At 36.5% G+C, this 18,053-nt stretch overlaps 1 protein-coding gene across 2 annotated transcripts in view; it reads left to right on the top strand.

Moving 5' to 3' along the window:
* Nucleotides 1–18,053, top strand: part of LOC115209156 (voltage-dependent calcium channel subunit alpha-2/delta-3-like) — a 720,530-nt gene that overhangs the window by 573,506 nt on the left and 128,971 nt on the right. For both annotated transcript variants that reach the window (XM_036500824.1, XM_036500825.1), the window contains exons 11-13: nucleotides 7,088–7,166; nucleotides 11,609–11,658; nucleotides 15,578–15,685. In XM_036500824.1, coding sequence (XP_036356717.1) covers nucleotides 7,088–7,166; nucleotides 11,609–11,658; nucleotides 15,578–15,685 — 237 coding nt within the window. The remainder of the gene's footprint in view (nucleotides 1–7,087; nucleotides 7,167–11,608; nucleotides 11,659–15,577; nucleotides 15,686–18,053) is intronic.

Genomic DNA, 18,053 nt, shown 5'->3' on the forward strand with positions numbered 1-18,053 from the left:
ACTGGAAACTGTTACATTTACCTGGGAAAGTTGACAAAAGTTTTGTTAGAGTTTATTGTCAAACATGGATTCAATAAAGAATATAATGAAGGAAATTAATTGGAAAATAATAAAAAGGAAAAAAAGAAACAGATCATGAAATGATAAGATTTTTCAAATTAAAATCAGGAAAATTGAAACTCCTGCATGCTTTTGTATATTTTTTCCCTCCCTTTTGCTTGTTTGGTGTCATTTCAGTAGAGTTGGAATGTCTTCTACACTTTTCTAAACTAAAATTACAAAAGACAGTTGTAAAAAATATAAAACAAAAAACCCCCGACTATTTGATTAATCACAAACATGCAAAAGTGTGAATTAAATTGTTTCTTTGAACTCAAAACTCATGAACAGAAATAATTTTTTTCATAAAAAAAAATATACTTTACATTTATTTTATTTTATTTTATTTTTATATATTTATTTCATTTTATTTTTATTGTTTATTTGTTGCATTGTATGTAATTATTTTGAGAAGTGATTCTTTTCACAGTAAAGTTTTCAAAATTTCTGAGACATTCTTTCTATTACTCTCTCTCTCTCCCTCTTACTCTCTCTCTTTCTCTCTCTCTCTCTCTCTCTCTCTCTTTCTCTCCCTCTCTCTTACATCCTTCATCATTTTCCTGTTTAAATAAGACCAAATAATCCAAGTTTAAGAATTCATAGTCTCTCCTCATAAATTCATTATATCATAACAGTTTTGTAGCAAGATCAAACTCCTGGAGATTCCACTAATTTCAGAATCATTTTCTAGAAATGGTTCAGTAGAGTGATTTCATATTCCAACACTCTGTGTGTGTGTGTGTAGGAGAGGTAAAAATCCAGTGGTAGGCACTGTCAAGAAGCCCATTCATTATATGTTCTTTACAGAGAATCGATGGTATGCACACCTGTGAATCTGCACCTATGATTATTAGATAGACTGAGTCGAGAATAACTAAGTGAAATAACACCTTATTGGTATAAGAATATGAACCATTGACCCTTTGATTGGCAGAAAAATGCTCTCATGAACTCAGCCAATGACACCCAGTTTAATATTTGAAGAGGGAAGCAACTGAGCCAGATAACTCAAGAATAATAAATACATTGTAATTAAGTTTAGTTATAAATTAACACTAAGGAATTTACTTCATGTTTTGTGTCTGTATGCACAAGTGGTTGGCATTAGGAAAAGCATCAGGCCGTAGGAATCATATCAAAACAGACAACTGAAGCCTGATGCAGCTCTCTGGCTTGCCAGCTCCAATCAAACCGTCCAACCCATGCCAGCATGAAAAATGGACTTTAAATAATGATGATGATGATGAACACAATATATTATCATTATCATCATCATTTAACGTCTGTTTTCCAAGCAGGCATGGGTTGAACGATTTGACTGAGAACTGGCGAACCAGATGGCTGCACCAGGCATCCAATCTGATCTGGCAGAGTTTCTACAGCTGGATGCCCTTCCTAAGACCAACCACTCTGAGAGTGTAGTGGGTGTTTTTATGTGACACTGGCACGAGGTCCAGTCAGGCAGTACTGGCAATGGCCACGCTCAAATGGTGTTTTTTACATGCCACCTGCACAGGAGCCAGTCCAGCAGCACTGGCAATAACCTTGCTTGAATATTTCTTCACGTGCCACCAGCACAAGTGCCAGTAAGGCGACGCTGGTAGCGATCACAGTCGAATAGTGCTTTTTACATGCTACCAGCACAGAAGCCAGTCAGCTGCTCTGGCAACGATCAGATTTGGATGGTGCTCTTAGCGCTCCACTAGCACGGATGCCAGTCATCGAATTTGATTTTGATTTCACTTGCCTCAACATGTATGTATATATATATATATATATATATATATATATATATATATATATAACGGGAAGCTTTATGAAAATAAACAAAAGACGAAGGCAGGTGGAGTACAAACAAACAATTGTATTAGTATGGCGCTCAGGAATATAAATAAAACAAGTCTTTTACGTTTCGAGCCCACGCTCTTCAACAGAAAGATACACAGAAAAGCAACACGGAGAGAAACAAGGAGAGAAAAAAAATGCATGCATAAGCTAGCGATTCAACCGATTTTAACTTATGTGATGCCACATTTTCAGTCAACCAGATGGACCACCTGCTCATTGAATCAGTGTAGAAAATGGTCGAATATTCCACAGCCATATGTACAGTTAATATAATCCTCAAGTAGAGGCTAGACATTGGAATTAGAGGTACAATCCATCCAACAAACTTTTACAGAGTTTTGTCCACCCAAGGCTACAGTAAAGGCACTTGTCCACAATACCATGCAATGGGACCTCACAGTTACAAGGCAAACTTCTTAACCACTCAGCCATGCTTGCTCTATACATACATGCATGCATGCATATATGCACCTGAAGAAGGTTTATGTAATTGATGCATTCCCTATTACAGATTATGCAAATCTGAAATGTATATATTAAATGATTTCAAAATACCACTATTTGCTTTGGTTTCATCATTGCTACTACACACACACACAAACACACGATAACTGGTGAAGGGTCATTCTTTATGCTACCTCTCTTGCTTTCCATTTGTTTCTCTCATTTGCATACCCAAGTTTGCCTCGTATTTCATGTTGTTTACGTTTTGTGATGCCCTGTACCCATATATGCATATATATATATACACATATGTATGTAAGTAAGTACATATATGTATGCATATATGCGTATATATATATTATTTATATTATTATATGACTGAATGCCATGCATCCATTTCTAAGTAAGTTTTTATATATATATATATATATATAACATCTAATAATTAAGGGCTAAAGAAGGTTATTCTAAAGCCAATACACTTATTTATCCACTTATAATCCACTTGTTACAGGAAAATTGAACTGAAAGCGGGCAACTAACCTTTAGAAAATTTAAATTTCGTTATTTAAATTTCGTTAACGAAATTTAAATTTTCTAAGGGTTAGTTGCCCGCTTTCAGTTCAATTTTTCCTGTAACAAGTGGATTATAAGTGGATAAATCAATGTATTGGCTTTAGAATAACCTTCTTTAGCCCTTAATTATAAAATGTTTATACTTCAACCATAATGGTTTTTTTAATATACTGCCACGCTTTTTGATGGAATCCTTTTCTGTAGAGAAAGGAACTTCATCCTATATTGTTAGTATATATATATATATATATATATATATATATATATATATATATATATATATATACCTCCCTTACACTTACAAAACTCTTAATTTCCTTTTACTTCTGGCATCTGTCTCCTTGTTACAATATATCCCATTCTTAACCTAGGAAACTCTTCTGACTCTAGTAAAGACCTGCCTAGCATCGTTATTTTCAATAGTTCAAAAGAAATTGAAAGAAACAAGGCAAAAAAATGCACATACTTTATGATCTTGACTTTGTTTTGCAACTCAATTAACTCGAGGTCATGGAAACACACATTATATATTCATTACTAATTAGCGGCATACATTGAATCCTTCTCAAAATTTACAGACAGAATGCGTCAATCTTTGGACCTATCATAACAAAGACTTGTGTCTCCGTATATTCATAAACACATGTTTGTGTGTATGTGTTTGCGTGCGTGTGTGTGTGGATGTGTGTGTGTGTGTGTGTGTATGTATGTGTATGTATATATATATATATATATATATATATATATACTTGTGAAATGAGATTCTATAGGAAAAATAGAATATTTTCATATTTATTGCTTGATGTAACTTGAAATGAACCATGTTGTTAGACCAGCTGCTTAGATGACTGGTTTCTATGGCACCATCTACGTCATTATAAAACCTGACTACTGTATTTCCTGGTGTAAAAGACACATTTATTTAATTGAAAAATCTATCCTCAAATTCCACTATATTTTGTATACTGGTTCATTTACTGCAATAAATGAAATTGAAAAGGTATACTTCTTTCCTCCTAAACCAATCCCTTGAAAACATTGGTGCATCTTATTAAGAGGTGTTCTCTGCATACACTGAATAATTAAGTACCTAGTTCAGATTTAGAAGCAACAAGGTAAACAAAAGCTTTTATATTGGAAATTGAGTTTATGATCCTAACCCCAAAGGCTTGATGCAATATCAAAACCTTTTTATTCACACATACATGCACATCATCATCATCATCATCATCGTTTAACGTCCGCTTTCCATGCTAGCATGGGTTGGACAATTTGACTGAGGACTGGTGAACCAGATGGCTGCACCAACATTTGTTCTAATATACAAACTCAAAATATTTATTTCGTTTAATTAGGTACAAGGCCTTTAATCATACAGAGTGGAACTGTATTGGCAATTAAAGCAGCTCTGTTTATTACTAGTAAATATTGTATTTAATCTAAAGGGGTGGAATACAAAATAAACTACAGCAGGATTTGAAGTTAAAAAGGCAAAGCATAATACTATTAACCATTTATTTCAGAAACTCTGACCATTCTGATGTTGCACCTTCTTGCATATACACAAATACATACAGAAAGCCAATAAGTGAGCTTCTATATGATTTCTTAACTTGCTAGAAATAGCAAACAAATCTCACTCAAATTACATTCTACCACTGAATCATACAGGTCCTAGATACAGTGTACCTGAAAAAGCAATGGAATGAACTTGCTGGAATGCTTTTCATCAAAGATCTGCTTGACCAAGTCTTATCTTTGGATAACAACCACAATACAGACATTGTTTTGATATATTAAGCTGAAAGAAGCTGCAGAGATATAAGAGATGCAATATATGATTGTAGGTTGCTATTCTAAATCAAATAAATCCTATTTCAGTCATCATCATCATCATCATCATCATCATCATCATTGTTTAACATCCGCTTTCCATGCTAGCATGGTTGGATGATTTGACTGAGGACTGGTGAACCAGATGGCTGCACCAACATTTGTTCTAATATACAAACTCAAAATATTTATTTCGTTTAATTAGGTACAAGGCCTTTAATCATACAGAGTGGAACTGTATTGGCAATTAAAGCAGCTCTGTTTATTACTAGTAAATATTGTATTTAATCTAAAGGGGTGGAATACAAAATAAACTACAGCAGGATTTGAAGTTAAAAAGGCAAAGCATAATACTATTAACCATTTATTTCAGAAACTCTGACCATTCTGATGTTGCACCTTCTTGCATATACACAATACATACAGAAAGCCAATAAGTGAGCTTCTATATGATTTCTTAACTTGCTAGAAATAGCAAACAAATCTCACTCAAATTACATTCTACTACCACTGAATCATACAGGTCCTAGATACAGTGTACCTGAAAAAGCAATGGAATGAACTTGCTGGAATGCTTTTCATCAAAGATCTGCTTGACCAAGTCTTATCTTTGGATAACAACCACAATACAGACATTGTTTTGATATATTAAGCTGAAAGAAGCTGCAGAGATATAAGAGATGCAATATATGATTGTAGGTTGCTATTCTAAATCAAATAAATCCTATTTCAGTCATCATCATCATCATCATCATCATCATCATCATCATCATTGTTTAACATCCGCTTTCCATGCTAGCATGGGTTGGATGATTTGACTGAAGGCTGGTGAACCAGATGGCTGCATCAAGCTTCAGTCTTGATCTGGCAGAGTTTCTACAGCTGGATGCCTTCCTAATGCCAACCACTCTGAGAGTGTAGTGGGTGCTTTTACGTGCCACCGGCACGGGGCCAGTCAGGCAGTACTGGCAACGATCTCGCTCGAATCTTTTTACACATGCCACCGGCACAGGTGCCAGTAAGGCAACACTGGTAACGATCACGCTCGAATAGTGCCATTTACGTGCCACCGGCCACTCTGGCAACGATCACACTCAGATGGTGCTCTTGGCACCCTACTAGCATGGGCACAAGTGCCAGTAAGGTGTTACAAATTGTGGCTTCAAACATGCATTACATTATTAACACAATGTTCTTTCCACTTTCTTACAACTATCATCACTCCCCACTAATCAAATCACATAATATCAACAGCAGTTTCCTCTCTATATATATAAATTCAATCCTGGTTTTCAATCTTATAAAAAAAAGTATCTTGAAGAGGCTTTTGTACCAAATACTAATTAGGTTCTTCCTGACTTTCTGACTTTCACCAAAATATTCAGACAAATTAAAACAGCTTCACAGCCAACTGGGTAAAACAAGACCAAACTACTCCACAATAAAAAATTCTATGAAAATTTAAACATGTTCTTAGCCCAGACTGTAGGATATAGCAGTTCAGTTGGATCTATTGATAATTGATTAAGCTCAAATGTGTGATTAGCAATCTCCATGCTAGCTCAGCTCCAGCAAATATATAAATCTTCTTCAACTTTATATTTCATTCAGTTTCATCCAGTTTGTTGAACTCCAGGAGAATTTTTTTTTTAAATCTCAGTGATTTTATAAAAAATTAATTAATAACAGCATGCGGACTTTATTTGTTAAGCTTTTTGTTTCACATGTTAAACTTGTAAAGAGAAATATTGAAGGTTTGCCATAAAGCAACAATAGTTGTTAACAGAATCACACAAAAATAATAATAATAATTGAGAAGTGATAAAACCAATTTATTCACTTTAAGAAAATCCATTTATTCACTCTCAAAATATCCATTTTAATGTTACATACATAAATCCAAACTTCAAGCTATGAACATTTCTAGCATCTACCACAGTTTCTTTATTACCTAATGTCTGGTTGTAAACGCTGAATCATTTATTGGTAGCACTTCTATTTTATCTCAGTGTTATCATCTTTCACACCACTTTTCTTTATTTCATCATCTGTCTTTGATAATCATTTGTGTACTTTGTAGACTACTACTTCAGGTTCATTCTGTTAATACAACTTGACTCCAAAAACATATGATGAAAATTATCAAAGCAAGTCATATTCATTTTATATAAGACAAAATCTAATAAAGCATGAACTCTGTTGCACATTTTTACAGGTTTCTTTTCTCTTTTACCAGTTAAGTACAAAAAGCTTTTCTCACTTACGTTTTTTTTTTTCTTCTATCAAGGTGAGAATATTTCCTTATCTCATAGGAAGAGAAGTCGCTGACAATCGGCAGTTAAGATGGATGGCAGGTGCAAATAAAGGTATGTCATTTAGATAATAATTTTCATTTATATCATCGTTTGTATATACAAGTATGTCTAAGATTAGGAGGCGCAATGGCCCAGTGGTTAGGGCAGCGGACTCGCGGTCATAGGATCGCGGTTTCGATTCCCAGACCGGGCGTTGTGAGTGTTTATTGAGCGAAAACACCTAAAAGCTCCACGAGGCTCCGGCAGGGGATGGTGGTGATCCCTGCTGTACTCTTTCACCACAACTTTCTCTCACTCTTTCTTCCTGTTTCTGTTGTACCTGTATTTCAAAGGGCCGGCCTTGTCACTCTCTGTGTCACACTGAATATCCCCGAGAACTACGTTAAGAGTACACGTGTCTGTGGAGTGCTCAGCCACTTACACGTTAATTTCACGAGCAGGCTGTTCCGTTGATTCGGATCAACCGGAACCCTCGTCGTCGTAACCGACGGAGTGCTTCCATTATGTCTAAGATTATGCATAATAGTATGTATGTTGATGTTGATGGGGAAGGGGCATGGCTGTGTGGTTAAGAAGTTCACTTCACAACCACTTCTTTGAGTTCAACCCCACTATCCAGTACTTGTGGCAAGTGTCTTCTGCAGTAGCCCAAGACTAAATAAAGCTTTGTGAGTGAATCTGGCAAACGGAAACTGAAAGCGTACTTGTCATAAACACACACACAGATTGAGTTAAAGAGAATTCTAAAGAAAAATATATTACTATTTTCCTTTATAATATAATGCAATCTCTAATTTAATGTGATATATTATTTACTAAGGATGATATTCTATTTCAAAATAATTATTTTTCTTAAAGGAATAAATATTTAAGCACTAAAATAATTGTAATATAAATAAAATAAATACAAATAAATTTTTTTTTAAATTTATTATTTTTAATTGATTTAAATTAAGCAATATTTAAAACTCCATGTTCATCCTTGTATATTAGAAAAGAAAACTGCCAAGGGAACTCATTTACTATAGTACAAGTTTCTTTTCATTGGTCTCCATAGTTAGAAAGATCACAGGGTCAGGCAAAATGATCTGACACATTTGTAGGTTAAATAAAAGGCAAATGAAGTAAAGAAACAAAAAAGTGTTTTTATTTTTGAAAAGTACATATAATGCCATTTTGTTTCATTATGTTTTAAAAATTAAATCAGTCAAATGGGATCCATTATTGTCCACACACTGTCGAAGGCGTTCACGAAAGTTGTCAATAACTCGGCGGGTCATTTCATGTGGAATGGCAGTAATTTCTTGACGAATTGCATCTTTAAGTTGGTCGGCCGGTTGATTTTCGTTTCAATGCAGATCCAGTAGCTCTGAAGTTGGTAACCCATAACAAGATCGTGTTTCGAGCTGGTACGGGATCATGTCTACCAAGATTGAAGTGCAAACGGAACACTCTTTGTGTTGCAGTTACAGAATCGTTTGTTTTGATAAACGTTTCCACAATGAAAGCGTGATGCTCACCAGTCCAATTCATGGCAGCAACTGAAAAAGAAACGAAAAACAATGCCTTTTATTTAACCTACAAATGTGTCAGATCATTTTGCCTGACTCTGTAGAAAAAACAAACTTGAAAGGTCATTTCATGAATTATTTAACTGTCATCTTACACATGAAAACTGAAAAAACTTATTTGGCTTGGATTGCATTGTTCAACCATTATCCTCACTGAAACACATGTAAAGTGACATAACTAAATAATTTATGAACTGACTCTCCACAAGTTTTGTGCACATGTGTGTACATGCACGAGCATGAGGTGCAAACATGACTGTGTGGTAAAGAAGTTCACTTTGCAACCATTTGTTTTCAGGTGCATCCCACTGTGCAGCACTTTGAAGCGTGTGTCTTCTATAGAATTTATCAATTACTAGCAGTATCGCCCGGCGTTGCTCGGGTTTGTAAGGGAAATAACTATATAAGCATTTTTAGAGAGTTATAGCCAAAAGATAGCAAAAAAATGCATTAAAAATGGAAAAAAAATTATGGTAAATTTTTTTTTAAATCGTTGACTCATCGTAGACATTTTTAGAGAGTTACTTACCTTATATAATAGCGAAAAAAATGCATTAAAAATGGGAAAAATTGATGGTAAATTTTTTTTAAATCGTAGACTCATCGTAGACGCATGCTAATACCCAGAAGGGCTCGATATGAATCACGACTATAAGATACCCGGTTTTGGTTAAACTGCATCGCAAAATGTGGGAGTAGTTAGGAATCTAAATCATAGGAGACAGACAGCACACAACCTCTCTTTTATATATAAAATTTCAGCCTGGCTTTGTTTGTAGACAGTTGAAAAGAATACTTTTAACAGAAAAAAAATTACACTTAGGTTGTTTCCTTCATCAATTATTATCACAACTAACACTGTGAAATTCCTGACAGAGATCCAGTGGAAATATATCCCAACTGTGGATGGCACCAGGTAGCCCAAACTGTGAATGTGCTTTACTCAACTTACTAATTGACATATACCTATTAGTCCAGAAAATTGCATACATACATATATATATATATATATATATATATCATCATCATCGTTTAACATCTGCTTTCCATGCTGGCATGGGTTGGACGATTTGACTGAGGGCTGGCAAACCAGATGGCTGCGCCAGGCTCCAATCTGATCTGGCAGAGTTTCTACAGCTGGATGCCCTTCCTAATGCCAACCATTCTGAGAGTGTAGTGGGTGCTTTTATGTGCCACTGGCACGAGGGCCAGTCAGACGGTACTGGCAACAGCCATGGTCAAATGGTGTTTTTTACATGCCACCTACACAGGAGCCAGTCCGACGGCACTGGCAACAACCTTGCTCGAAATATATATATATATATATATATAAATAATATATAAATATATGCATATATACATACATACGTATATGTACATACCTACATATATATGTATATATACATGCATATATGGGTATAGGACATCCCAAAAACGTTGAACACAATGAGAAACGCAAACAAAATAACAAAAACATAGAAAACGAACTATTATTCGAACAATGAAAAAAAAGCAGAGAAATGAGACAGGCAACATAAAAAATATTCCCCCTCATCAGTCGTCCCTATTTCATCTACTCTGTGTTTCAAAAGTAAGGACAATACATGACTTCATTGAAACAGTCCTTCCCACAAAGCAAATTAAATAAAATTTGACCACACACACACACACACACACACATATATATATATATATATATATATATATATATACATATGTTTGTGTGTGTGTGTGGAAGAGCGTAGGCTCGAAACGTAAAAGACTTTTTCAATTCCCGAGCGTTATACTAATACATCTGTTTGTTTTCTACACCACCTGTCTTCGTCTTGTGTTTTTTTCGTGAATTCTCCCTATATATATATATATATATATATATATATATATACACACACACATACATACATACATATATATATATATATATTCAAGCGTGGTTGATGCCAGTGCTACCTGACTGTCTCCCATGCTGGTGGCACATAAAAAGCACTCACTACACTCGTGGAGTGGCTGGCATTAGGAAGGGCATCAAGCTGTAGAAATCTTGCCAGATGAGATTGGAGCCTGGTGCAGCCTCCCAACTTGCCAGTCCTCAGTCAAACTGTCCAATCAATGCCAGCATGGAAAGCAGATGTTAAATGGTGATGATGATGATATATACATACACACACACAGACACATACACACTTATATATATATATATATATATACACACACACTTTGTACTGTTTCTCTCTACCAACTTCACTCACAAGACATTTTGTTGCTCATTGCCCCAGGGCCATAACAGAAGACACTTGCTGAAGATGCCATACAAGGGGACTAAATACTGGACCTTATGATTACAAAGCAAACTTCTTTACCACACAGTTATGTATATATATGTGTGTGCGTGGTTTATCTATCTATGTGTGTGTATAATGTCCCATGATGGGTAATGTATGCCTGCATGTAAACAGAATTTAGAATTTAATTAATATATGGATTCACTGAAGCGACGGACTTGGTAAACACCCACAAAGTTATCAACCACCTCACCAACAACAACACTGAACACCTTTTTGATCTCCATGTGTCTAACACACGTGGACATGCCTACAAAGTCAGAAAACAACACAGCTCTCATGACTTTCGGAAACATTTTTTCACGCTCAGAGTTGCTGAAGCATGGAATAAACTGCCTGCGTCAGTTGTTGACTGCCATGACACTGCATCCTTTAAGGCCCTCATGCTTTCCGAAATCCACCGAAACTACACCTGATTATATATACACTTTAGATGAGTTGTAGTGCACCTGAGCACTGTACACAATGTTTTATTATTATTATTATTATTATTATTATTATTATTATTATTATTATAAGGGAATTCTAATTGGAGACAAATGTTTGAATTATTTATTATTTTCTTCTCTAATCTTTGCAGGTTTCTATACACACATATCCACTTTGGCTGACGTAGAGGAACGTGTGCAGGTAATTACCTTTCAGCAGTTTATATCAGATTCACGTTTTGGCCAACTCACTTTTTATTTTTTCCCACAGCTTTATTCTGTGCTTTGGTCTCTTGTTCTGTTGATTTCATTTATTAGGAGACAAATATATTTCCATTGGACAAGATGGGACGAAAAATTACCTGGAGTAGTGAGAGCATGTCATTGATTAGGTCACAAATGGTGACGAAAGGACTCTAACAAACCTAGCTAAATGATTGATTGAATGATTAACCAAATGATTAATCAAACAATTGATTACTTCCTCTCCTCTACATCCTCTCTCTCTCTCTCTCTTTCTCTATGATTCTCTCCCACTGTGTGTGTGTGTGTGTCACATTCTTTTACGCATTGAATGCCACCAAGCCTATGATGTGCGTTCATCCTGCACCTTTTGTATTAACTCCCTCTGCATCTCTCTTTTACTCTCTCTCTCCCTCTCTCTCACTCTCTCTCTCTCTCCTCTCTCTCTCTCTCTCTATAAAGTAAAGCATTATTGGAGAAATCAGCCAACCGACATTATATCTTCTATTACTAAACAGATTCCATTCAGTGAAATTTCAGTGCCATTGCATTTTGGACAAGTATCTTTTACTATGGCTTCAGAACAATCCAAGCCTCTTTCTCATTGGATTGATCTTTTTTCTTTAATCCTGATTATTTAAAGTTCCAGCCTTGTCACACTGCATCCTACAGATTCACACTTAATATGTTCTGTTGGGAAATATTAAGAGTGAATATGTACATCATTGATGCATAAAGAAAAAATTGGTAACATGCAAAAGAATTGACCCACTGTTTGATTGATTAATTGATAGATGGATGCCAGCACCGCCCCGACTGGCTTCTGTGCCGGTGGCACATAAAAAGCACCATCCGAACGTTGCCAGCGCCGCCTTGGCTGGCTTCCGTGCCGCTGGCACATTAAAAGCTCCAACTGATCATGGCCGTTGCCAGACCCCCCCCTGGCACCTGTGCAGGTGGCATATAAGAGCACCCACTACACTCGCGGAGTGGTTGGCATTAGGAAGAGCATCCAGCCATAGAAACTCTGCCAGATCAGACTGGAGCCTGGAGCAGCCCCTGGCTTCCCAGACCCCGGTCGAACCATCCAACCCGTGCTAGCGCGGAAAACGGACATTAAACGATGATGATGATGATGATGATGGATGGATGGATGGATGGATGATGGATGGATGGATGGATGGATGGATGGATGGACAGATGGTTAAGCATGGTTCTGTGGTTGTAGGTGTAAGCTTGGGTGTACGATTAAGAATTTCACATCCCAACCATGTGATTTTTAGGTTCAATATCACTACATAGCACAGCATTTTGGCAAGTGTGTGCTACCATAATGCTATGCCATATAATATATTATTGTTGTTGTTGTTGCTGTTGCTGTTGAGCAAAGCGGTCTTCGTCCCAGAGTGGGAGAAGTCTGAAACGTGGTCCTTTGCTATTTGTAAGACCCGCGGAAGAGAAAGCAGGTCAACCCCCAACACCTAGAGCATCGACGGATGGATGAATGTGCATCCAGGCTCAGCGGTTGCGTAGGAAGTCAGGGATAAGAAACAAGAAGAAAGAGTGATAGAAAGTTGGGGCGAAAGAGTACAACAGGGGTTGCCACCACCCCCTGCCGGAGCCTCATGGAGCTTTAGGTGTTTTCGCTCAATAAACACACACAATGCCTGGTCTGGGAATCGAAACCGCGATCCTCCGACTGCGAGTCCACTGCCTTAACCACTGGGCCATTGCGCCTCCACTTGTTGTTGTTGTTGTTGTCAAGGCAGTGAGCTGGCAGAATCGTTAGCATGCTGGGCAAAATGCATAGTAATATTTTGTCTGCTGCTACATTTTGAGTTCACATTCCTCTGAGGTCGACTTTGCCTTTCATCCTTTTGGGGTCGATAAATTAAGTACCAGTGAAACACTGGGATCTATGTAATCAACTATCTCCCTCCCCCAAATTTCAGGCCTTGTGCCTATAGTAAAAAAAGGATCATTATTATTATTATTATTGTCCAACACCCTACTTGTCCCTTGTATTATATTGTCCCTATTTGTTTTGTGTTCGGCTCTTGTGGCCAATAAAGAAATCATTATTATCATCATCATCATCATCATCATCATCATCATCATCATCATCATCATCATCATTAAAGCAATGAGCTGGTAAAATTGTTAGCACACCGAGTGAAATGCTTAGTGGTATTTTGTCTGTTAATATGTTCTGAGTTCAAATTCCACCGAGGTCGACTTTGACTTTCATCTTTTCAGGGTCAATAACTTAAGTACCAGTTAAACACTGGGGATTGATGTAACTGACTTGTCCCCTTCTCACATATTTCAGGCCTTGTGCTTGTAGTAGAAAGGATGATTATTATTATTATTGAATTCAAATTCCGCCACGGTCAACTTTGCCTTTCATCCTTTCTGAGTCGATAACTTAAGTACCAGTCATGTACTGGGGTCAATGTAATCAACTTGTCCCCTCCCCCAAAATTTGAGGCCTTGTGACTTTAGTAGAAAGTATTTTTATTATTATTATTATTATAATTATTATTATTATTATTATTATTATTATAATTATTATTATTATTATTATTATTATTATTATAATTATTATTATTATTATTATTATTATTATTATTATTATTATTATTATTGAGTGAGAGAGCAGTGCATGCCATCAAAGTGACACCTGGGTAAAATATACGAAGCCCAGTATACCCATCATGACTACCCGTCTGATAAGGGTACACTAGGCACATGCATCACAACCATATGTGCGCAACATGGTGATCTCATATCAAGATAAACAGCACATGACCTTGCAGGTGGGGCCCGGTTAGAATTTTCTTCTGGTCGAGTAACCCATCCTGCTCAAAAGGTCCCTGAATAAGGATTGTTTAAGGATGTTGAACGAACCACCCATGTTTCCAGAGGTGAATTATTCAAACCCCAAAGAATCCCTCTCAACACATGGCTATGATGCTCCCCCACTACTTCTGCTCATGATCAGAGATGTACATATCGTCAGCCACTAAGGGACATGCTCAACTGGTTAAAGACAAACAACTGACAAGCAAATCTGTGGTATTGAGCAGAATATTTGCTGTAGCCCATCTTTTATACCAAGACAAAACAATGTACATGATAACACTTCCAATTAGTTAAGATCAGAAGCCATGAGAGCCACTGCCTGGTACTGCATCAGGGCATTTATTGTTATTATTATTATTTATGGGTTTTTCTTCTTCTTTCAAATTTGCTTCCATTTCTTGCCAAGTGTCTTCCCGACTCCTAGGGCAAAGAAACTCATAGTATATTATAATTATTATTATTATTATTATTATTATTATTATTATTATTATTATTATTATTATTATTATTATTATTATTATTATTATTTGCTGAACCACTAAGTTACAGGAACATAAACATACTAATTTTGGTTGTAAAGTGGAGGGGTGGAGGGGCAAAGACTCACACACACACACACATGCACACATATTTACAACTCACAAGGCCTTGGGCAGCCCAAGACGGTAGTAGACACATGCCACACAGTGGGACTGAACCCAGAACCATGTAATTAGGAAGTAAACTTACCACGTAGCCATGCCTGCACCAATATAGTATCAAGTAGGATTTTTTTTTCTTTCAATCTTCTGATTCATATTAGATATCCATATGAAATATATTTTAGTATATAACATAACCTTAAATATGATTACTAGATAACATCATTTTATAGAGAGAAATAAATATAATAAATCATCACTGAATAGATATCCCAATGATATGAAACATTTCATCCTTCATTACACTCACATTTATATTTATTGTTTTCAATGTATTTCTCCCTGTTTACACTTCTTTTTCTTTCTACTTTCTAGAACTATGTTAAGGTGCTAAGTCAACCACTGGCAAAACCCACATCTCATCCACACATAATGTGGACGCCGGTTTATGCTGATTTCATTGCCCCAGAACTCACAGAAGACGTAAGTGATAAACTTTATATATGATTCACAGCTTCAACTCTTGTTCTTTTAACAATTGAATCTTAGTAATATTTACCCCGGAGTAAATATGTCTGACAAACATTTGAACTTATATCTTTGTAGACAGTTGTTCAATCTCTTCTATTTGTGATACGTAATGCCTCTCTTTAGTCTAGCCAGTTGAGAAACAAATAGGAATTTCTTGTTCTTGATGTTGCTGTTATATCTTGATGTCAGCCATCATCAGTCATAAGATGTAAGGCATTCCAGCTGCAGTCATTCTGTCTTTGTTTTATATTTAGGACTGTTATCATCACTCTCACAGTGGTTGACGTTAGGAAGGGCATCCAGCTGTAGAAACTCTGCCAGATCAGACTGGAGCCTGGTGCAGCCCCTGGCTTCCCAGACCCCGGTCGAACCGTCCAACCCGTGCTAGCGCGGAAAACGGACGTTAAACAATGATGATGATGATCATCATCATCAGCATCAACATTATCTTTTCATTTCAACGTGTGCTCACAAAACACTCAGTTCATTGAAGTGAGGGGACTTTGAGACAGTGTGCTGTTTCATTCTGGCCGTGTCTCTTCAGTCGATGCTACTTACAGATCAGCTCTTGTTTATAAAATGCAGGAGACAAATAATTTGCTTAAGTGTGCTGATGTCTGCTAAACTGACACAATTCAATGGAATGTGATCCAGGGAAGATTTAACTGCTGTTTCTAGTATATCGAATGGCCACATAGAGGCCTCCTTATTGCTTTGAAGCATGTTGTATTAGAATTGGTTTGTATTAGAGTATTAGTTTTGTTAGTTTGGTTAGTATTATAAATAACAACCAGTTGTAAAGCAATGCCTGTTTTGGATGGGAAACAGACCTAATACAACACATGTATGTAGAGAAAGTTCCAGTAAAACTGAAACTATAGCACCTCTGCTACTGGTATTTGTATGCACGCTTCCATCTTTACACTGACTGCAGTGTTCTTTGTGTGTTCATTATGTAGATTTACTCTCATTAAATTCAGGAGTGATTATCACCAAATATTGCTCACAAGGTATGGAATTGAAATACCATTAACCTGCCTGATGCTACCCCTGATTCTATTACTCTTTACTCTTTACTCTTTAACTTGTTTCAGTCATTTGACTGCGGCCATGCTGGAGCACCGCCTTTAATCGAGCAACTCGACCCCGCGACTTATTCTTTTTTGTAAGCCCAGTACTTATTCTATCAGTCTCTTTTGCCGAACCGCTAAGTAACGAGGACATAAACACACCAGCATCGGTTGTCAAGCAATGCTAGGAGGACAAACACAGACGCACAAACCCACACACATACACACACATATATATATACATATATACGACAGGCTTCTTTCAGTTTCCGTCTACCAAATCCACTCACAAGGCTATGGTCGGCCCAGGACTATAGCAGAAGACACTTGCCCAAGATGCCACGCAGTGGGACTGAACCCGGAACCATGTGGTTGGTTAGCAAGCTACTTACCACACAGCCACTCCTGCGCCTATATAAATTTTTTGTTTTAAAGTGATCTTCTATGTTAAAAATTTCAAAAGTTTCATGTTAGTTTATGTTCTAAACATCAGTTTAATAATGATAAAATTATTTCAGTAAATTCTTCATTATTTTTTTAATTTATTGAGACAAGTGCAGGAGTGGCTGTGTGGTAAGTAGCTTGCTTACCAACCACATGGTTCCGTGTCTCTTCTACTATAGCCTCAGGCTGACCAAAGCCTTGTGAGTGGATTTGGTAGATGGAAACTGAAAGAAGCCTGTTGTATATATGTATATATGTGTTTGTGTGTGTGTCTGTGTCTGTGTTTGTCACCCCAACATCACTTGACAACTGATGCTGGTGTGTTTACATCCCCATAACTTAGCAGTTCGGCAAAAGAGACCGATAGAATAAGTACTAGGCTTGCAAAGAATAAGTTCTGGGATTGATTTGCTCGACTAAAGGCAGTACTCCAGCATGGCCGCCGTCAAATGACTGAAACAAGTAAAAGAGTAAAAGAGAGTAAAGAGTGTATTTCAACATAAATATGGTAACGAAGGATGTAATATGTTTACTGAAGTAAATTATAAAGATTAAAGTAAAATGATACAGAGGAAGACTTGATATAGGAGGAATTGTAAGAATATTAAGACAGTCTTCAAAAGCTACAATGAATTTGCTCATTTAGCATATATGAGAATAGAAAAGTATGCTGATAGTGATAATGTAACATAATTATTCTTATTTTATTCTCAACAATTTTAATTTCAGTTTCTAGTGAAATAAATATGTATTATCTATTTTCCAGTTCAGTGGATTCGGTAGATAATTGTAGATTATGAGATTAT

This window comes from Octopus sinensis, linkage group LG3 (genome assembly GCF_006345805.1).
Source record: "Octopus sinensis linkage group LG3, ASM634580v1, whole genome shotgun sequence".
NCBI classification, from domain to species: domain Eukaryota; kingdom Metazoa; phylum Mollusca; class Cephalopoda; order Octopoda; family Octopodidae; genus Octopus; species Octopus sinensis.